At 34.8% G+C, this 23555-nt stretch overlaps 1 protein-coding gene across 1 annotated transcript in view; it reads right to left on the bottom strand.

Moving 5' to 3' along the window:
• The window catches only part of LOC150079265 (uncharacterized), a 359584-nt gene that overhangs the window by 68429 nt on the left and 267600 nt on the right, over nucleotides 1-23555 (bottom strand). Inside the window, exons 15-16 of the mRNA XM_090383011.1 lie at nucleotides 12984-13105; nucleotides 216-427 (exon numbers count right to left, since the gene is read on the bottom strand). Coding sequence (XP_090239137.1) covers nucleotides 216-427; nucleotides 12984-13105 — 334 coding nt within the window. The remainder of the gene's footprint in view (nucleotides 1-215; nucleotides 428-12983; nucleotides 13106-23555) is intronic.

The raw sequence follows: 23555 nt of genomic DNA, 5'->3' as shown, positions 1-23555 counted from the left end.
GCTCGAACCCCCGACTACGCACTGCTGCTCCTGCCCATTAAACTTGGGCATATGAGTTGCTAAGGTAGAGTATAGCAGCCTTTGGTGTTTAGAAATCAAACACAAAGTTGAACAACTCTGTTCTAAAAGACCATTGAGAAAATATGGTGAAGCCAAGAAAAACAATTGACAAATAATTCCTATAATTATTTATTACAATGTTTAAATCACTATACCTCATTTTCTCAGGATCAAGGAATGCAGTATTCAGCTGATTACCAGCTTCAGTTTTTAGTTGGTCAATGGTTTCTGCTATTTTGGAATGATCATGTCTTCTATATGATGCTAAATCCTCACTTTCTAACCATGAAAGATGCATCATGGAACGAGCACCTTTCAGATCTTCCATTTGTAATGAGTCCATTAATTTGGTAATCAGAGAAAGGTACTAAATAAAAATATAGATATGAAAACAACACTTGCATTAAGTACATAAGATACATTAAAATTTCATAAATTATATCTAATTAAGCATAATCAAACTCCCAACTACTGATTAAATTAAGAGTTACAAATGAGGCTAAATTTGTTGGTTTTTTTAAAAATATTATTTAATACAAAAAATTATCCTACCCAAATATAAAAAAGCTGTACTAAGTAAGGATTCTTAACTGCCTTACTGTGCTTCTTTACACCACCTTTTCAGGTACTATAGTTATCCATTTGGCACATTCATCTTGGCAAAATTCACCAAAGCAATCATGTTATTATAGTTAAGGGTCTAATGATCTTTCCCCTTGCTGGCTGAAAGTCATTTGATCATATGATTCACTTTGTTCTTGTGATTCAGAGTCTCTTTCCCCTCTATTTTCAATTCCTTTTGAAACAGAAAAGCATCTGTTGAAATGTAGGTTTTGTTTCCTTTAATGAGTGTGATAAGCAGTTTTTTTTCCCATATTTAGTTAGTTTTTTTTTTACAACAGAACAACAGCCAACAGAATTCAAAAGGTTCATTTCCATCCAGATGCAAGTTGGTTTGGCTTTCCTTTCAGATAGATGTCCAGTTGTCTATTCTGGCATTTTTACATATTTGGAGAAACTTATTCTGATATGGTTCATATTATATATTTTAGTAAAATCAACCTGTATATTACTCTATTATGCAACACTGCAATTTAAATGAATATTTTAAGTGACCTGCCTAGTAAGACATTTTACTATATTTAAAATGAAACAACTTGCATTAGGCTGGGAACAGAATTTCCAATTTTTTTTGGCTGTTTATTATTTAAAAAAAAAAAAAAAACTAAATTTTGTGGAGAATGCATATCACAAATATCAAGGAAAATAAAGCTGTACATTTCAACAGCTATTTCTGTTTCACCAGCAGTTAAAGGACAGAGGTAGACAGAATAGGACATCAGCAATTAAAAGGGCAGAGGCGGGCAGAACAGAACAACAAAAACAGAATTAAATGTAGAAATAGATGACCATGACAACACAGTTATATGGCTGGTAACCTTAAGGGTGGCACATTCATCCAACTAACAAAGTCATAACCACAGTAGAAGAAATATCTATAAATTCATGCTTTGGGTGGCTATTAACAGCTTTTTTGCACCTATCACTATGAGCATTAACTAAATAATAAAGCCACAATCCTGGTGCTTTGCGCGAGTGCTCTCTCTCTCTCTATATCAAAAATTCCAAAAGTGCACCTATTTTCAATTTATTTTAAAATAAAAGTGAGAGACAATATTCCCCATCTATGATAACATAGATAAATAAGCATTTGACTCAGTCCCACATGAGTTGTTATTTTATAAGCTGGACCAGGTTGGAATCACAGGGAAAATCCTTAGATGGATAGCAGGGTGGCTTCATGGCAGGAGGCAGAGGGTTGTGATAAATGGTTATTCCTCAGATTGGGTTGATGTAAGAAGTGGAGTCCCCCAAGGATCAGTATTAGGACCACTGTTGTTTTTGATTTTCATAAATGACATCGATGAAGGGATAGAGGATGTGATGTCTAAATTTGCAGATGATGTAAAGATTGGTAGAGTAGTTAATGATTGCCGCCAAGCAGAAAAATGGCAGCTATGCTTTAATCCAGCAAAGTGTAAAGTATTGCACCTGGGGAACAGTAACCCCAAAATCACTTAAACACTTGGCAGCGTTGAACTAAAGCAGGTAGTGGAGGAAAGGGATTTGGGTATTACGATACTGTCAAATATGAAGTTCTCTGAGCATTGTAGACTGGTTGCAAGGAGGGCCCCCCCCATGGTGTCCAATCAATGATTTATTGAACAATCACTAGTAGAAATAAGGACATCATAATTCCATTATATAAAGCTATTGTTAGAGCACACTTCGAATACTGTGTTCAAGTATGGAGACTGCACCTAAAGAAAGACATTGTTCTTCTTGAAAGAGTCCAAAGACAGGTAACTCACCTGGTGAGATCGGCAAAAGGGTGTCTATATGAAGAAAGATTCCGAACATGTGGGTTCGGAATCTTTCTTCATATCCTTTCTTCTCTGCATTCCATGCAGAGCTTGGAAATTAGGCACCTTAGAGGAGACTTGATTGAGGTGTTTAAGGCTCTGAGAGGCATAAGCAAAATGAATAAGGACAAAATTTTCATGGTTATAAATGATTCTACAACTAGGGGGGCATACTTTCAAGAAATAGGGGGAGTTGTTTAGACTGGATTGCGGAAGTTTTATTTTAGCCAGCGAGTTATAAATTACTGGAATAAGTTGTTGTTATTTTGGTTTTTGGGAGCATTAGCAACTAAGGCCATATTGCTCCGGGGATATGCGGTGGTCATTCCCTGACCTTTCCGCATCCTCGGTATTTGATGGTCACAGGCTCGAACCCCGGTCTAATCAAGAAGCGTGTACTACGCACTGCTGCTCCTGCCCACCTGGCTACGGAGGCGCTGGAATAAGTTACCTACATGAGTAGTTACCTAATTACCTAAGGGAGGAGGGAAATGCATTGGTTGTCCATTTCCTTTTCTCTTATTATTAATTTGTTTTTATTCTTATTATTTTATTTTAATTTTTTGTTATTTTATTTTATTTATTTATTATTTTTTTCTTTTTTTGGCTGGTGCATAAGCCATAGGCTTCCTTTCACCATGTGGCCATTACTAATACTAATACTAAATAATTCACATACTGCCTGACGTCACATTCTTATATATATAATTTCATTCACATATATAATGACAGGAAAGATAGAAAAGCCTGTAAAGTGATATAACTGAATGTTAACCGCTAAAGCCATTAAATATAGGAAGATGGGAAGGAGCAGCAGTGCTCCTTCCCATCTTCCCGGTCTAATCAAGTGCGTAGCACACGCTTCTTGATTAGACCGGGGTTCAAGCCCGTCACCACCAAATACGGAGGATGCGGAAAGGTCAGGGAATGACCACTGCATATCCTGGAGCAATATGGCCTTAGTTGCTAATGCTCCTAAAAACCAAATAAACAAACAACATATAGGAAGTACTTGTAGTTTAATTAATTTGTCACCACGTTATTGTGTACATACCATAGTCTGTGATACCTCGAAATTTCTTATAAATTTCACTGAAGCCTTAATGTTACTTTCAATTATTTAAATATTTTCAAGAATAATTTAAAAAAGCTAAAATACTTTCAGATGTTTTAATACACTTCTTAGTATTATTAATGAAATTAATACAAGTTTTCTATTTTAGGAGCAAAATGTGTAAAAATAAATAAATACAAATATCTGGAAATATGCTGCAAATCTGCTTATCATTTTACATTATTTTTTTAACAGAGCTCAAAATGTAGAGCCTAAATTTTTAAGGCAATTCATAAAAAAAAAAAAAAATCAATTTGATTATTTGATTAATGATATATTTGAACTACTTCAAGAATGCAATAAAAACTTTAATCTCAAATTAGCTCTTGCTGATGGCAAAAATACAGACATAACTGATTTAGAACTGTTAGTAATGTTTATCCAGACATATTGATACTAATATTTATTCCACTCCAGTAGAAACGTTGCACAATTCATGTGAGAACTCAGAAAGATCACTGCTAAATATTTTGTTGCATTTTGTATTTTATTAACCCTGCCAAAAACTTTCATAGGAGGAGAAGGTAGTTTCCTGTAAGTTAAACTTAATAAAAACATGTCTTCAATCAAATGTCATGAGTAAGATTAGAAGGCTTAGTAATATTGTTAATTGTACATGCATTTGCTCAAGAAATGGATGTGGGCACTCTAATCAAAAAAAAATTGCTAATATCAAGGTTTGAAGAATTAAATTAATTACCACTAGCAATTTTATAGGTAAGTTAACTTTTAACTCCATGTATAATATCAAAATATATCAAATATCAATATATCAAAAATATCAATTTTTGATATTTTTTTCTTTCTAGAAACAATGGTATCTGAAATGACAATAAACATGCACATTTCAGAGCAGAACACACTTCAGAGATAAATATTTTTTATAATTTTTTGTTGAAATTATTAATAATAAATGCAAATATATCATCATTTACTATATTTTGGTTTTAACCTTTAATCAAAAAAAAAAAAAAAAAAAATTAAAACACATTTTCTGTGGACAACCCACTGATTGCCTTTCCTATTATGGCTATATTCATTACTCAGATTCCTGCCAATAACAAAAAAAAAACTATAGGAAGGAATTCTAGCAAAAGTGTCTTAAAGGGGGATGATGAAATATCTGTAACCAGTGCTGCATATAAAGCAAGAATATGACAATCGAATAATATTGAAGAAGCTTTTTAATGCTAGCTATGGACAGCTTGATGTACTTTAAATGCAATTTCCTGTTACATTCATTTTTTTTTTTTTTTAGGAGCATTAGCAACTAAGGCCATATAGCTCCGGGATATGCGGTGATCATTATCCGCATCCTCCATATTTGGTGGTGACGGGCTCGAACCCCGGTCTAATCAAGAAGCGTGTGTGTAATGCACTGTGCTCCTTCCCACCTGGCTACGGAGGCGCCTTACAATCATTTTATGGATATCCTTAAGTTTTGAGGTTGAAATGACAATAGAAAGATAAGAAAAACTAAATTTCAAGAACTTACCTCCCAACTGCTTAAGGTGTTAAGGAATAAGATTAATTAAAAACAGATGTATTAAAAACTGATTAAAATGAAATTGCATAGAGGAAAGTGCACCTTACTCAATGCTTGTCATATAGGGTTTCCTTTATAAAATCGCTGTTGAACCAAGAGTTTGAACAAGGAACTCTTTTGAGTAATCACCAGTTGATTCATGGTAAGGAAGAAAGGAGATTTATTTTATTATTTTTTTTTTTAATGTGCATTTCTAGTTCCCGTGGTGCAATTTGATCATGCACATTGGAAATTTGATGTTATTCAGATTCCATGCTAGCAAAAAAATTTGTGGGGAATTCAGCATTACGAACTGAAAACTGTGTATGTTTGAACCATTCTATTGCAAGTGCTTCAAAAGTTTTTGGCTGAGTTTCAGCTGTACGGTATTGTGTATGTAAGCTGGCTTGGTGATAACAGGCTCTGCTATTAGATATGTTTGAGGCACTATATTTAACTGTAGTGTGCTGCCAGTGTATATACATTACATTCTTGTTGATAGTGAATTTAATATACTATGTTATTGATGTCTGAAATATTATATTTGAAAGTATCTTTATAGTTGTTAAAGCATGTACCGATTTTATTCGGAAAATGCATTTTTGAGTTTTTGTTTGTAAATGACTGTTTTATTGTAGGGTTACTTTCTGATTTTTTTCTTGCTTTGTATATGGTATTTTGAATGGGACTATGTGGATATCTCCTTTTTAAGAAGGCCTTAGTTAAGTACACCTAATTCTGTTTTTACATGATAGATACGTTCCTGAAAAATACGTGTAAAAAAAGACATTGTATTTATGGAAGAAAAGAAGATTGGTTCCGGATCTAAAAAAATCAGTAAAAAAAAAAAAAAAAAAAAACACATAAAAATATTTGTTTTAAGCTTATTATTTTATTTCAACAAAATACACATGTAATAATATGTAATGAAAATGTATTAAAGTAAATTTGTATGCATATAAAATGAAAAAAATTCTTCATGAACAAAAAAAATCTGTTTTACACATAACAAGATTTTATTCATTTTCACTTTCTGATAATAAACGGCGTATATGTTTGTATATGACTGGAATATCACTGATATCACTAGAAATGTTGTGGATATCGTCTTCTTCCTCTATTAATGAAATTCTTTCTGTGATCTCTTGAGCAAAATCAGCATGAGTCTCCTCTGGTGCTGATGTTTCAACAGTTTGATGTTTCACCAAACGAATTCAGTTATTAATCGTGATTTTCGTGTTTTGGTTAGGCTGTTATATAATTCTCTGTAAGAGGCTGTCAACAACTTCAGTTCACATTGAAATTTCCCAGCGCGTTCCTCATTAGGGTCATGTTTAACAAAATGATTACCTAATTTTCTGGCCAGTTCCAGACCTTTTATTAAATTTATTAAATTAAATTATTAAATCTGCATTTAGAACAGGATCATTTTCTTCATTATCACTAGGTTCTGTGGGATAAGGAGTCCCAAGGACAACCTCTAATATTTCATCTTCGCTTAGGGCTTTGGCGGTTAACAATTCATCAATATCTTCAAACGATAGATCATCGAATCCTTCTCCACCAATTTTGTGTGCCATTGTAATGATGTTGGGAAATTCGGTCGTATTAGGGATGATGGGATCTTTGCTTTTTACACTTTGTGGCCAAACCGCTTTCAAACACACATTTAAAGTTGCTGGTTTTAATTCAGTTAATGCTAATCCAACTTGATTGATACAATCCATAATTGAGAATTTCTTCCACACATCAATGACTGTTAGTGTTTCATCATTCAGTTTGTCCAAAACGTGTTGGAATGTTCGTTTTATGCAGTATGTTTTAATTGTCGCAATTATACCTTGGTCTAGGGGTTGTATCAAAGATGTAGTATTAGGTGGCAGAAATAAAATTTGTACGTTTGGGTGTTCCAAGACAGGATGGCTGGGTGCATTGTCAAGAATCAGAAGAACTTTAAATTCGAGACCTTTCAAATTCATATAATGTCTGACTTCTGGGACGAAACATTTGTTGAACCATTCTGTAAAGATAGTAGTGGTCACCCAGGCCTTCTTGTTTGCCATCCAGTGAACAGGCAGTTTATTGATATCTACACCTTTCACTGAACGTGGGTTTAGGGCTCGATTTACCAGCAGTGGTTTCAACATACGATCTCCTGAAGCTTTGGAGGAAAATAATAAGGTCACACGATCCTTAGCTACTTTAAAACCACCAGCAGTTTTCTGCGATTTGGCTACATATGTTCTGTTTGGTATTTGTTTCCAGAAGAAACCAGTTTCATCTGCATTCCACACTTGATCAGGAGTGTATCCTCCATCTTCAGTAATTTTTGCAAGTTCCTACTTTAGCAGCCAATTCATCTGCAGATGCAGTTTCACCTTTAATTTTTATATTATGAAGAGCATTCCTTTTAAGAAACCCTGTCATCCAACCTGTACTCGCAGAAAATTCATACTTTCTGTATAACTGAGATGAAGTGCTTGGCTCCTTTTCTTTAATCTATCTGTAAATTCTTAGTGCTGTTTGCTTGATGGAATTTCCATTTACTGGTACTCTTTTTTTGTGACTGATCTTCTATCCATATTACCAGAGCCTTTTCCATTTTTTCCTTGACAATATCTCTTGTATATGATGATGAATTAACACTTACTTTTGTTCCAGAACATACCGACTTCCTAATTGAAGCTTCATTTTTCTTAATAGTTCTTACGGTAGCTTCATGTACACCAAAATGCTTTCCTACAGATGTAGCCCCTTGTCCAGTTGCAAGACAATCTAAAATTTGAATTTTAAGTTCCACAGAAATCGCTTTCCTTTTCATTTTGGCAATAGGCGAATCATTCAACATTATATAAAGGCTACTATAAAATATCTCAGTTATAATTAATAAAAAAAGGTATGAAAAATTTGTAAACTTACAATTTATTGACTATCGGCAAAATTAATAAATTTATATGTGCACAAATTTCACTAAAGATTCTTTCACTTTGAAATAGAGCTTACTACTAAATGTCTTCCGAAGATACAATGCACGAATACCGTAGATGTGCACCAAATTCAATAAAAAACATTGATGATTCATAGATACCTAGATGTACACATTGGTAAACAAAAGCAAGCGTTTCGAAATGCACACACTATCTGTTATCCAATCTATTGGTGCGTGTAAGATAGAAATGATACTAATATGCCACAAATAAAAAATTTTCTTAGAATTTAGGCAAAAAACGCGCAAAAAGAGAATAAAATGTTTATTTTGAATTCGTGTTAAATTAAATTTGTGTAAAAAAAGTTCGTGCAAAAACAGAATTAGGTGTATTACAATTCTGTTTGTAAGTCATTCTGATAATGAAAGTATATTATTGAACTGTAGATCTGTATAAATGAAACAGATTTTTTAACACTGTATGGGTGATGTGAATAAAAATGCAAAAATTTCCCAGTATGTGTATTTTTCTGGTAAATATAAGTTTTAATTGGTCATTATGCTTAAAAATCTTTAGGTTCAAGAAATTTATGCTATTGCTTTGTTCAAATTCAAGTGTATATTTTAACCTCTGATGAACATTATTAAATTTTGGATTTTTGTGAAATTTTAAAAGGCCCAAATATAAAATTTCACAAAAATCCATCCACTGGGAGTCCCTCTGCTACATGTGGACAGATATATGTGGAGAAGACAACAGGTGCATATGCATATATATGCGAACACATCTAAAGATGTATCCTGTACATGCAACAATGATAAATGAATATAAAAAAGAGAAAAAAAAAATCAAGTACCAAGTTTCAAATGCAAGGACTTCCATTTTGTATATTGGCTGATGAGTATCCATTGTGCTAATGGCTGCAGCAGAAAGAGTAAAATATATTTAAGTACTTAAAGTTCTCTATGTTATGCAAACAGATTTTTCTAGGAAATTGTTGGTTATCTAAAGGTAAGAAGAAAACTGCATCCATTATTTTTACCTGTTCACTTAATTCCAGTACACTCCACGACACCAGAGTAAGAAGCACCACTAAGTACATTTTAGAAGTGAAACCTACATTTTCATTCCAAGGTTAGCTTATTCTGAAGGAGTCAGACCTCCCTTGCTATTTATGGAAAAATATAAAATATTATTTTACATGATAAGTAAAAGGGAAAGGAAGCAGAAATTGGAACTATACAGAGTGTGAACAAAAAGTTATGGGTTAAACTAATATTTGATAAACGATGAATCTTGCCAACTCTTCAGGTGGATCTCCTTTTGAAGTAGTCTCATTGACCTATACACCCATTCCAGTGCTTCTGCAACTCGCAGAAACATCCCTGATAGGCCTTCTTCTGGAATTTCTGTTTCTTCCTGTGTCACATTCTGAACAATTCCCTAAGCTGTTGCAAATTTGTGGCCTTCCATAGCACTGTTTTGTAGTACAGGAATACCTCGCATAGCGCGGTTAATTTGTGCCAAAAAAATACTGCACTATGCAAAACCGCGCTGATCGAGGTATTATTAGTATGTATTTTAATGAATGTGTTCCGACAATTTGATTATATGGGTCGAGTTGCAAAAACAGATAGGTGTTTGTTTACTATAAATTGATGCACACGATATTCTTGCAAAAAAAGAAACTAAAATGATAAAAATGAAAAATACTAGTAAATACAGTACAAATGATTTTTATTGCAGTATGTACATACCAAAAGAATATAAGTGAAGTATGTACTGTATTTTTATTTTGAAAAATAACCGATCTTAGTTTGCACAGTTTTTTTCTTATTTTTATCTGCATACATCTCTTTATAACATCGAATGTCATTTTGCAATGCCTGCCTTTATTATACCATGTTCATATCAAACGTGGTTTCATACCATGTTCATATCAAACATGGTATGAAACCACGTTCGATGTTTGGATCTAGAAGAACACTCGGCGCCATTACATTTCTTCTTTCCACTCATATCTGCATATAAAGGTGTAACGTTTTTAAAAATTAATCATTAATAAAAATACACAGCGAAAAATATTTGTACAGGTTATGCACAATCAACGACTTCACCGCTCAGAATCTAGAGTGTTTACTAATATATGAATGCTAGCAGAGTCTGTATATAATGGGAGTTGCGACAACAGTCAGCATGGCCTTGAATCCATAATGCATTGGCCTATATGCTGGCATTATAATACATATCAAATGTATTGGTGCTTAACGCAGTTAATTTTTTTTCAATTTGTAAACCGCGTTATAGCGAAACCCATGCTGTTCGAAACGCGCTATGTGAGGTATTCCTGTATTCTAGGTGAACTGTTTGATCATAAATGAAAAATTTATAATGAACAATGCCTTGTTAATCAAAAAATACAATAAGCATGATCTTCATTTTTGATCAATATTGTCTTGCTTTTTTTTTTTTTGAGCTTGGAGAAGATGGAGTCTTCTGCTGATAGTACCTTGACTAGGCCTTTGTTTCTAAGTCATAGCCACACACTCACAATTCTTCATCAACCATGACAGAAGATGGCATGGTTATACTATGTTCTATCGTTACTGGTGTGAGTCGTCAGCAGCAGCACATTGACAAAGACTCTGACATGCAAGAACTCACTCATCTGTAATCATTGGTGAGGATGTGAGGCACAAACTTGGTTGAAAGATTGCATTTCCAAATCTTTTGTTAAAATTGCTTGTCATATCACATAATACCAATTTCATTAGCTATTCTGCAGATAGTTAAATATCAATCACTCCAGGCCTTATCACAAACATAAGCAACTAAATTTTTGATTTTTGAAAGTGAGGGGTGAGCAAAGCAAGGATCATCTTTGACAAAACAGCCCTCTGTCAACTTTCAAACACTGAAAAGTTTCTGAATAGCATGTAGTATCTTTTTTCAAAAGCTGTTTTTAATGTTTTGCGGTTTACGTTGCACTTTTCCTTAATCTGAAACAAAATTTGATGTAGATTTGCTGCTCAGTAAAATCACTCACTTTAAAATGTGACAAAACACAATTTAAAACATTCGACACACTAATTCAGATCGAGTGCAGATAAATAGGCGATTCGTACATTATCATGTTTAGATAAGTCACCAAACCTGTTGTGACAAAGGCTACAATTTCAAGATAAAAAGTCAGCCCTTGAACTTTTTGATTATACCTCACAGACATTGACATCACATCTGGATAATGCAAGTCAAAATCTGCAAAAAGAACTATCTTCAAGTTGATGCATTCTTTTATGCCATTTAATTCTCAACTAAATTTTATCTTTCAATTTTAATTCTTTTATACAATTTAATTCTCAAATAAAATTTTACATCTTTCAATTTCTGCTCACGTTCTCCTTCCCCATCATCACTTCCATGTACACATAAAATTATTATTATAAATCAACAGGGATTACCTTTATTTTAGATATAGGAATTTAGATATTCATGAACCTCAAAGATCTCCATATCAAGGTGGATATGAAGTTATATTCACTGGATGTGACTTCACTATACACTAATGTAAATGTGCCTTACACCTTAGATAGTCTGGGCCTACCTAAATAATTAGGATTCTGGGCCTACCCAGAATCCTAATTATCACAGATCATTTGACCATAAACAATATTCTTCAGGTTTTTAATAACATCCATCAGAGATTAAAATTTGAATTAGAAATTTAAGCAGAAACCCACTCCATAAACTTCCTTAATTTTACCATACACAGATTAGGACAAAAACTAAATTTTAGCATATATAGAAAACCCACTAATAAGGGGATGCTTTTGCATTTCCACAGTTATCATCCCCAACCATACAAAAAATCGGTCATGCTGAACCAATTTCTTAATGCCTTTAAATATTCTTCCACCCAAATTTCTCTAACCACTGAAATAAATGAATTAACTATAAGATTCTCAAATAGGGGTTACCCGCTAATCTATATAAACAAAGTCAAAACAATAGCTCGTGATAAAATAAATAACAACAACCTTGCAACAAACATTGCACAAAAATCCGACAAGACCAAAATACATTTTATCACTATTCCATATGTCGAGTACTGGTACAATAAACTTAATCAAATATGCAAGGGAACATGAAAATCATAGCAAAACCCATGAACAAATTATACACATTCTTCAGAAATCGACCTTCAAACACCACATTCCAATCACAGCATGACCTCGTATATACAGCATCCCATGCAAAAATTGCGACGCTGTTTATGTAGGATCTACCATGGGGGTGGCACAGCTGCGAGCAAAACAACACGAAACTTCTGTGTGGGCGGGTCGTTCAAATGCATCGGAACTTTCATTCCACGCAATAAATGAACGACATTCATTCAGCTTTAATGAAACAAAAATTATAAATATTCAACACAACTATCACAAACTACTTATTGCAGAAACCTTAGAGATGAAACTATATGAAACTTCAATTAATATCCGTAGGCCATTCCTATTGTCCGACGATTGGTCACTTATACGCATGCGTGAAGAACAAACACTACAACATAAGACAAAAGTTTCGGATTAATTGTGAGTTGCTCTATTCCTGTGAACATGAGTCCAAAAAGTTCTAATCCGACTTAAGGAATGTAGAGAATAATCCCTCCTCCCCCCCATATCCAATTTTATTAGACCCCTAAATTTAACTATAAAGTCCAGCTATAGGACCAAAAGAAATAAGATGTCCCACCTGGTTTACAAAATAGATATCGCCATCCTCAAGAATCATTAGCGAGTTGGACTAGGAGAGTTGGAAAAGAAGCTTCCTATATCTAAAATAAAGGTAATCCCTGTTTGTTTATAGTATAATAGAATATAGGAATTATCGAGCACTTAATAGCTCTCAATTATCGAAACATAAAATTATATACTTACAGTCTGTTCACTTAATTTTAGTATCCTCCACACCTCTCTATCTTCCATTACACCTGAGTGAAAAGTTGTGGCATTCAGCATCTTTTGGAACTGAACAAAACTGTCATAATCTTTTGATAGACCTGAAAAAAAAAATAATCATTATATTCAATGACACAAATAAATTAAAAAGGATCTGAAAAAAATTAGCAATAAGGAGAACAGCAGATTTTTTTTTTCATATACAGCACGAGAAAAAAAATAATAAAAATAATTTTCATAGTTAAAAACCTTTTATATAGGATGTGGCCACTGTTTACATAACAATGCTGGATTAAATGATGATTAGCAATGATGAGATTCTCACATTATTCTATCTTTATGATTATAATTAAATTTTGATGTGCAGCTGAAGATTGCACAAAACAAATAAGGAACAGAAAAGATAAACAAAAAACAAATATGTAAATGACTGTTTTATTGTAGGGTTATAATGCAAACATTGAGCACTTCTGTTTCAAAAGTTGGGGTGACAAAGGGTACCTAATGTTTACTTCTTCCCCCATCCACAGTTGGGTGAATCTGTCTGCCAGTCCTGTTCACCCTGCAAAACTCATCAATTATTCTCAGTAATGCCAGCAACAGAAGTATAACTAGGAATTTTGACACACTATGGTCGAATATCAGAAATACACTTTTGATTTCATAAAATAATTAAATTACAGTTATATCATAGAATTAATTAATTCATATTTTTGAATTAATTAATTCTATTAATTAATTCAAATTAATAGAATTTGAATTAATTAATAGGGGGGGGAGGGGAAGAGGCACTTCTAATTTAATTCAAAAATATTATATTTTATATATTATAATACTTAAGTATATTATAATATTAATTATATTACAATTAAATTATAAAAAAAATTATTATATTATTATCCATAACACTACTTTTTTATATAAAATGGAGACTTATAATAATTGATTTGGATAACTGTCACATTTTTAAAATAAATTTAAAATGTTAGTAATTCGAAGTCTTTATCAACTTATGATCAATCAGTGCCCATGGTTGGAGTTATACCTCTAGTTAGCAATATTACCTTGCATTACTATTATTCAACCAATGCATTTTAACTTAGTGTGATAGATAAGGTACTAACTCAGTGGAAAAATACAATAAATGCAAATCACGTGGTGATAAAACATTTTAGTATTAATAAGGTAAAATTATGATAGGAAGTGGATTAAAAAAAAAAAAAAAGAGGCTTTCTCAATCACTCATACTTTTCCCATAAGTGATCATCCAATTCTGCTTGGCCACACTGGATGGTAATTTATTTCTTTATACAATATGTTACCTAAAAGTAAACTTTATGAGGTCCAGTTTTCTATTATTTGCTATGATTTCATATTTATTTGTGCCTCGATCTCATCTACTAATAAGAATACCACTTCATTCATTTTACTCATAATCATAGAGACTTATACATCTCAATTAGGCCATCCTTGATTAGTGAACTTTACCAATCTGTTCAGCCTTCTTTGAACCTTCCAAGTGTGGTGTCACTATCGTCTCATATAACAAAAGAAAGACATCTATCTCTTTACTTGCAAAGGTTCTATAAATCATTAATGAGGTTTATTATGCAGTGTAAACAGGTGACTAGAGAGACACTGTCTCTCTAGTCACCTGTTTACACTGCATAATAAACCTCATATCTGACTGCATCATAATCATAAGTCATTTTCTTCCAAATTACTTAGTTCTTTCTCTAGAGCTTTATAAATTCTTAGAGCATTAAAGTTTAGTTAGATACAATTAGCATTACCCATATAGTGTAACAAAGTCACAGGCTTTGGTTATGCTAGACAAAAAAAAGGGGGGGGGAGGGGAAGAGGCACTTCTAATTTAGACCAATCTGAAGAGTAACCATTTCATGTTACCTTGTTCTCAATCTTAGAATATTACTTGTGAGTGATATTCTAAGCTGATTCATCAGGTAAACATATTCCAGCTTATATAGTAAACTCTTAGGAGGGACTGAGTCAAATTCATTGCAAAAATCCAAATAAATATCTCAAAATTATTTTTTACATCCAGCCCACTGAGCAACTGTATGTAAGTGTGCTCTGTGCAAAGAGCATGAGAAAATTAGGAACAAACTTAGCTTTCTGATGGGCATTAATAGAGCTGGAAGAATTGGGTAGATGCCCTCAAAGGAATAAAAATAGGGTGCCATCAAGCTCTCAGCTGCACAACTCAATGCCAGAGCTTACACTTGTGCATCATGAAACACAATGGTAATGCCCAAAGCAGAATGCACTGGTCTCATGGGAGATAGCTATTGTCAGTGACTCTACTGTCAGGGAAAAGGGAAATATATTGGGCAAAAAGGATAAGTGGAATAGGACCAGGGTACTTCTGCAAGGAGGCAATGGTAGGTGACACTGTAGAGCAGATATCAGCTTTTAATGGCACAAAAGTGATATTGTTATACCCATTGGCACTAATGATATTAAGAGTATGAGATCTGAGGACTTACTTAACAAGTAGAGGGCAGCTTTGGGGAAAAGTCACGAGTTAGGATTAAATTTCAAAGTATCTGCAATTCTGATCACACACAAAAGGAGGGAATATGTGTTGAGAGTCTTGCCAATCAATTCAGCCCTGTAGAGACTGTGCAAGGCTAGCAAGGCAGAATTTTTCTCAACATGGTCTGTGCTTGTTAATAGAAGAGACTGTTTTACAGGGTTGGGACACACTTAAATAGAAAAGGTGGAAAGATATTTGCTGATGGTATCAAGGCAGTGTTAAGTGGATCGGGAAACTGCTAGCTTGGGGGGGGGGGATACAAAGACTAACAGATTAACTAAGACTTCGGGAAGAGGTGAAAGTGATTCTTGTACTACTTCTACTGCAACGTGCAGTAGCCTGTAAAGAAATGCATCAGGGACTTCATGTGCTGTGGGTCATTATGGAACAAGAAAATACATGACATCTTATGATAAATAAGATGTAAGAACAGGTGCATGTACACTAATGCTAGGAGCATTATAAATAAATTTGATGAATTTCAAGTACTGATCAAATCATCAAATGCAGACATTGTAGGGACAGCGGAGACATCATGTCACTCAGACATAGGGGAAGCCATTTGAACATGGAGAAAGACCAGACCAGACAAGACAAGAGGGGGGTTATGCTTTTAGTTATGAAGCATACTAAATCTAAGGCAGAACATCCAGTTGATATGGAAGGAGAGTGGAATTGAGTCAGTTTGATGTGATATAGGCATTGGGAAAAACAAAAATTACAGCAAGAGAACAAAATCAGAGCAAGTGTTATAGGTCTAACAATTGTGATGATTATAATAAACAGCTATACAGAGAAATAAACGGCCTCCGTAGCCAAGTGGTCAGGTTTTTTTTACCCTTTTTTTTTTTACAGAGAAATAAAGTGGGCCAGAAATCAGAATGTCTTATAATGGAGAATTTTAACTTTCCAGATACTGACTGAGAGTTGTGGGTTGGTCACTCACAAACTGGCATAACTTCTGTAGGTTTATTGGAGGACTGTTTTCTACAGCAGAATTTCAGAGAGGCAAGAAGAAGAAGCAATTTCTTGATCTGATTATCAGCAGCAATTCTTCATACATTAAGAATCTGCATTGTTAATTTCTCCAATAAACCATCCACCACTTCCCCCATTTTCCTTTCCTTTTCCTTTTCTTGATTATTTTTTATAGATTTATTTAAATTTGTTTTACATATCATAGTATTATCCTCTATGCATCCAAGGACAGTCAATTGGTTTCCCTGTATAGTCCATAGACATACATAATTCTTTCTTTCTAGAAAAACTTATGTATATCTATAGACTATATCCTTTTTCTATATGTATATTTTTTTTCTTTCTCCATTTCTTTCTTGATTTGTTTACTGCAATTTTGGTACCCTCTTCCCTCAGACTTCTGGGATTTCAAAGGTATGCAAGATCATTTTAGTGAAATATCCCAATACTCTACAGTTCTAGGCACATCATTCTGGCTCAATTCCCCCCCCCCCCAATCTTTTGCATTTCCTCTTCTATCATAATTCTTAGATTATTTACATGTGTACCATGTGTAGAATAATTTTTTATAGCTTTTTCCCTGTATTTAATTATGTCTACTTTACTTACTGCATTATGCCACATATCGCATATTGTGAATATATCTCATCACTGAATGTTCAGGCCTTCCCAATGACTAGCTGCCACCAATAACACTTTAAGCAAAATTGAAATTTGGGTAGTGGGATACACTTTAAATACAAAGCAATTCATTATGAAGTGCCTCCACAATATGAGATTGATGCACTAAATAGCAAACACAATTTGCTCACAGTTATGTGCAAAAGGAGGCTATGCCTGACATGCACAATGACTTTTTATAGCATTCGTAACAAAATGCTTCTGACCTAACTTAATTACAATTACAGAAAACTTTTCAAGCCTAAAGGCAAGAAAGGCCCCTGGAGTTAGCATTAGTAGAGGCATATGATACAAGAAAGCAAGCTTATATAGCATCAGCCAAAGGAAAAAAAAAACCTCCCCGTTTCACCCATCCATTCACTCCAAACGTTTTTCTAGTTCAGTCTTGAATTTATTCAAGCTGTCAACTTCCATGACAGATGGAAGCTTGTTCCAGCAATCAACCACCCCCTGATTAAAGACAAATTTCCTCAATTTGAATTTACACCCCCACCCCCTTTAGGTGTAGAATCTGAGCAGAAGCATCCTATCAGTATTGAGCTGCTCAAACTATTCAAGGCCTCATACATCTAAATCAGATCACCCTGCAGGTGCTTAGTCTCCAGATGCTGCAATTTGCAGAACTTGAGCCTATCGTGGTAACAACCACCCTTTGTTCCCCTCACTAGTCCCATTGCATTGCCCTTCTCTGTACTCGTTCTAGTAGCTCAACATCTTTCCTAAAATGAGGCCTCCAGACCTGTATGCAGTACTCAAGGTGTGGCCTGACCATTGCCTTATACAAGGAATAATTACCTCCTAATCACTGCCAGAAAAATTCCTATATATGAGTGACAAGACCCAAAGCTGCTCTTGATCCTGTCTGCACTGCTCAGAAAACTTCATATCTGACTGCACAATTATCCCCAGGTCTTTTTCATTCTCCACTATGAGTGTAATACCACACAGTTGGTATGTTACTCGGGCTCTGGGGTTACTGCTACCCATATGCAGTACTTTGCATTTATCAATGTTAAACTTCACTTGCCACCTCTCAGCCCATCTGCTCAACTTTTCTAGATCCTGTTGCAGTAGTATACCATTAACAACCCTACCAACCTTCGTATCATCTGCAAACTTGGACATTAGGCCTGATATACCTTCATCAATATCACTGATAAATATAGAAAACAACAATGGGTCCAACATGGACTCCTGGAGAACTCCACTAATAACATTAGTCCATGAAGAGCAGTGTTCACTGATTACCACTCTCTGTCTTCTCCCACTTAACCATCCTTTTATCCATTGTAGCAACTTGCCCTTAATGCCATACTGCTCCAACTTGTATGGTAGTCTTCCATGTGCAACAGTATCGAAGGCTTTCCTAAAATCCAAATATATGATATCAAAATTATTTTTTGCTTCAGTTCCTTTGTGACCACATCATAATATCCAATCAAATTGGTCGGACAAAGCTTCCCCTTAACAAACCCTGCTGTGTCTGAACTATAACTGCAGTCTTGTCTAGATGATCCTGCAGTGCTTCTTTAACCAGTGACCCCATTATTTTCCCTGGAACAGAAGTTTAACTAACAGGCCTGTATTTATATGTGTCACCCTTTCGATCCCTCTTTGTGAATTGGGGATACATTTGTACATCTCTAGTCCATGAGAACCTCCCTTGAGTCCATGGATGTCCTCATAATCATGGCTAAACACCTGCTTACTTCCTTAGCTGCCTCCTCTAATATAACTGGATAGATCCCGTCCACCCCAGGTATCTTCCTTATGTTTAACTTCAGCAATTTCTCCTACACTTTGCTCTCAGTTATTACAAAACCATTTAACTCTCTGTTAGAGTTTGATAAGCTTCTGGTCTCCACTTCACTACAAAATTCCTCATGTGTGAATGCAGATGCAAAATACTCATTCAGTTTGCCAGTGACCTTAGCAGAATCCTCAACAATTGAACTATTGATATCAAGTGAACCAATCTGATGCATCCCCTTCCTTCTAGAGCTTATGTAAATAAAGAAGTCTTTACTCTTTTTTTTTTTTTTGCAGCCTTTGCCAAAGGTTTCTCGTACTTTGCCTTTGCTTGCCTAATAACTTTTGTGACTTGATTACCAACTATCTTATATCTACCACAGGCATCTATCTCCTGAAAATTTATATACGTACCATGCATTTTTCTTCTGTCACGAGTCTCATTATTTCATCTGACATCCATTTAGGTCTAAACCTTGAACAGTATTGATGACATATACCCATTAATTTTGAGAAAGGCCACTAGAAAGTATATTGAACAATTAAAGTTAATTTTGAGAGTATTTTTGGACTCAGGTGAGGTTCCTTTTGATTGGAGAAGTGCCAACATATTGCCAATACATAAAGGTGGTTCTAATGGTGAAGTCAATAACTACAGACTAGTTAGTCTGATTTTATAGATAGGGAAAATCTTAGAGACGAATTAAGAGTGCAATTCAGGGTCATTTAGATATAAATGGCATTATGCGACAGAATGGCATAATGTGGTTTTGTTAAGGAAAAATCATGTTTAACTAACCTGGTACGTTAATTTGACACAGTTACTCATGAGCTAGCTGTAGGGAACAGTTTCAACATAGTTTATTTGGATTTTAGCAAGGCATTTGACTCAGTGGCTCATGAGAGGTTGTTGTATAAGCTGAAAAATGTTTGCATTACTGTAAAGATTCTAATTTTGATGCAGGGTGGCTACAGGGCAGAAGGCAGAGGGTTGTGATTAATGGATATCAGTCCTTAGACCGCTGTTGTTTCTTATTTTTATAAATGGCATTGCCGAAGGGAAAAGGCATGATGTCATCAAAATTTGCAGACAATGTAAAGATTGGGAGAGTTGTTAAAGATCAGAGCCCTGCAGCACTCCTTCAAGATGACTTGAACAGGCTTCAAGAATGGTTAGAAAAGTGGCAGCTGTGTTGTAATGCAGCAAAATGCAAGGTCTTACACTTGGGGAATAGAATTAACTAATACATTTGGTGGGATTAAATTAAAAACCATAAAGGAAGTAAGGGATCTGGAAGTTACGATACAGGTATATATGCAGTTTTACTGAGCAGTGTAAAGGTGGCCAGAAAAGCTCATTTTGCCCTAGCAATGATTTATCAAACAATATCTTGTAGAGACAGGAATGTCCTAATCCCACACAATAAGGCAATTGCAAGGCTGCATTTGGAACACTGTGTCCAATATGGAGAGCTCATCTGAAAAAAAAGATATTGGGCTTCTTGGAAGGGTCCAAAGACAGGCAATTTGCATGGCAAGATCAGCAAAAGGGCAAGTGTGCAAGGAAAAACTTTGATTATGTGGGCTACGGAAGCTCTGTAGCCCACATAATCAAAGTGACCAGGCAACTTGGAGGGGACCTGTTTGAGGTTTATAAGGCTCTGAGAAGGGTTAGTAAATGAATGAAGGCAAAACTTTCACTGTTATTGAGAATTTCAGGACTAGGTGCCATAAATTCAAATTACAGGTCAGGTTTAGACTGCATTGTAGGAAGTTTTAGTTTAACCAGTGAGTTGTTGATTACTGGAACAAGTTGCCTTCACAGGCATTTGAGGCTGACAATTTGAAGAAATTGAAGGATCAACTGGATAGTTATCTACATGAGGAGGAAAACACAATTTGTATTTTCTTATTTTTTTTTTTTAGCCGTGCAGCAAAAATCTGTTATTTCCTTGCACTATATAGCTAATACTAATAAACAGAGAAATCATCATTCTTGACTTGGCATATTAGTCACTTTCTTGTTTGTTTCTCTCTCTCTATTCTTGTGCCAGACCAGTCCCCCATAAGTCTACCACTTATTTATAATTTTCATTCTAATTTAATCTAATTTTAATTATTAATCTTTTGTTCAAACATTATTTCTATCCCCCCCCCTAACAATCTTCCCATTTTAGGTGTCTGGAGTGGTTATTGGCTTTATTAGTTTTCTTTGTCATATGCATCCTTATAGTCCTTTGTTGGCAGCGTTCCCATTCTGCAACTGGTTGCTGCATTTTATCCCTTCCTGTCATCCCTTGGGAAGATATTAGGTTCCCAAGTTGTTTCTAGGTTCTTGAAGCTTTCTCTTTAGTCAAGTCAGTCATCTCTTCTATCCAATTTCATGCCAGTAAGAGCCCTATTCTGTGTTATTTCTGGGTCCTTGAAGCTTTCTCTTTAGTCAGGTCAGTCATCTCTTCTATCCAATTTCTGCCAGTAAGAGCCCTATTCTCTCCTGATAAGCTTTTATATTAGTTTCAATGACATCATGTTTTTTTAAATTACATGTCTTGAAGCCAACAAAGCCGTGTGGATGAGGAAAGATGGACAAAATTAGTCAACAAGCAGTCATCCAATATTTGGGGAAAAAGGGCCTAATTTCAAAGGCAATCCATAAGGATATGGTTACAACATTGTGGGATGGTACCCCTTCCTATTTCACTGTTAAGAAGTGGACAGTAGAATTTAAACAAGGGGGAGGGGGAGCCTGGAAGATGATCTATGCTGTGGAGGAACTACAATGTCTATCACTATGAAAGTTGTTGATAGTGTGGTGATCAATAAGGGACAGTTAGGTGTATATTGCCAGCGCCTTGAGCATCTCACCTGAACATGTCCACCACATAATAACAGAGGTTGTCGCTATGAAAATATTGTCAGCACAATGGGTCCAAAGTTGTTAACAGCAAATAAAAAATGCACAGAAGTTGTCAAGTGAAAATTTGCATCATTTCCAAGCAGATTCAGAAAATTTCCTTGCAAGGTTTGTGACCATGGATGAGAAGTGGATCTATCACTTTCAGTCAGAGAAAAAGGAGCAGTCCAAACAGTGGAAACACAGCTCTTCTCCTTCTCTACAGAAAGCCAAGTTGATTCCTTCTGCTGGCAAAGTGATGGCATTGGTTTTTTTTGGGATGCTGATGGAGCATTTCTAGTGGATTATCTTCAGAAAGGCGACAGCCACAGGGGCATATTATGCAGACCCTGTAAGGCATTTGCATGAAAACATCAGAGACAAATGCTAAGGAAAACTCAACAAATTAGTCTTGTTCCACCAGGACAACATAGCTGCTCACATGTCTGTCACTGCCATGGCTACATTGCATGAGTGCGATTTTAACCCTGCCATACAAATTCACCAGATGTGGCACCATTGGACTTCCATCTATTTCCTAATTTGAAAAATTACCTGACTGATTTCCATTTTTTCACTGACAGTGATGTCATTGCTGCTATGAATGCATTCCTGGAGGCCCAAGAGAACTTTATTTGCAATTGGAATCATTGCATTTTAGCCTTGCTGGCAAAACTGTATTCACTCCAAAAGAGACTATGTTGAAAAGTAACATGTTACCAGACTCCTCAAATAAACCCTTCATACTTAAGCCATGAATTTTTCAAACATCCTCATATAATCTCTCTGTAAGTTTTTCTGTTGGCAGGTTTTTAGCTCTCTATATTTTGTAATTTAATTTTTCCCCAACTCTGTTCAGTCCCCTAATTATATCCAGATATGTTGGAATGTATGTTACCCTCCCTGGACTTTGTTAATCTATAACTTACATACCATAGAACTTACACTGAATGGCAGAATTTTCTTCTCAGTTTCTATAACCCCTTGTGTGTGTGTGTATGTGTGTGTGTGTGTGTGTGTGTGTGTGTGTGTGTGTGTGTGTGTGTGTGTGTGTTGCACTTTTGCATTATATCTCTGTAATTACCACACTTCTGTAATGCATCCTTGCTTTAACTTACCATTCAATATTTTATTTTGAATTAATGTTACTATAGTCGTTTAACTTCAGCTCTTTTGTATTATCCCTTTGCAATTACCACATTTTGTATTGCTTCTTTGCTTTAAATTACTGTGCGCTATTTTATCCTTAATTGTAAAATATTTTAAATGAGACTTGAAATTCTGAAAGAGAATGGAGTGGCCAATCTTGATCATAACTTTTATCTTTGTTACCTACTTTAGGCTTGATGGTGTTACTCAACTGAGCTTTGAAGAGTCACCTGTTAAGTTTAGTAGTTATCTTGTAACAATTCTAATAAACGTACTCAGCACTTGCTCATGGTTCAACAGTATTTTTCTTTATATTAATATCATGTTCTACAGAGTACTATATATCATCCCCTTTTAAAAAAATTAAAATTCAAAATATATTTATTACACTAATTGTTCTAAAGCCATGGCATGGCAAGTAAAGTGAACAGGGATAGAATTCCTTGGTATATACATAGCTGCCTTCTCCAAATTTTTCAAAAAAAAAAAAAAAAAAAAATTGACAAACCTACCCCACAAAAAAAACAACAACAAAAACTGTTAT

This window comes from Mastigoproctus giganteus, chromosome 10, assembly GCF_048544385.1.
Source record: "Mastigoproctus giganteus isolate SK-2022 chromosome 10, ASM4854438v1, whole genome shotgun sequence".
NCBI lineage: Eukaryota > Metazoa > Arthropoda > Arachnida > Uropygi > Thelyphonidae > Mastigoproctus > Mastigoproctus giganteus.
The sequence above is the reverse complement of the archived record's forward strand: the minus strand, read 5'-3'. Positions and strand labels throughout refer to the sequence as shown.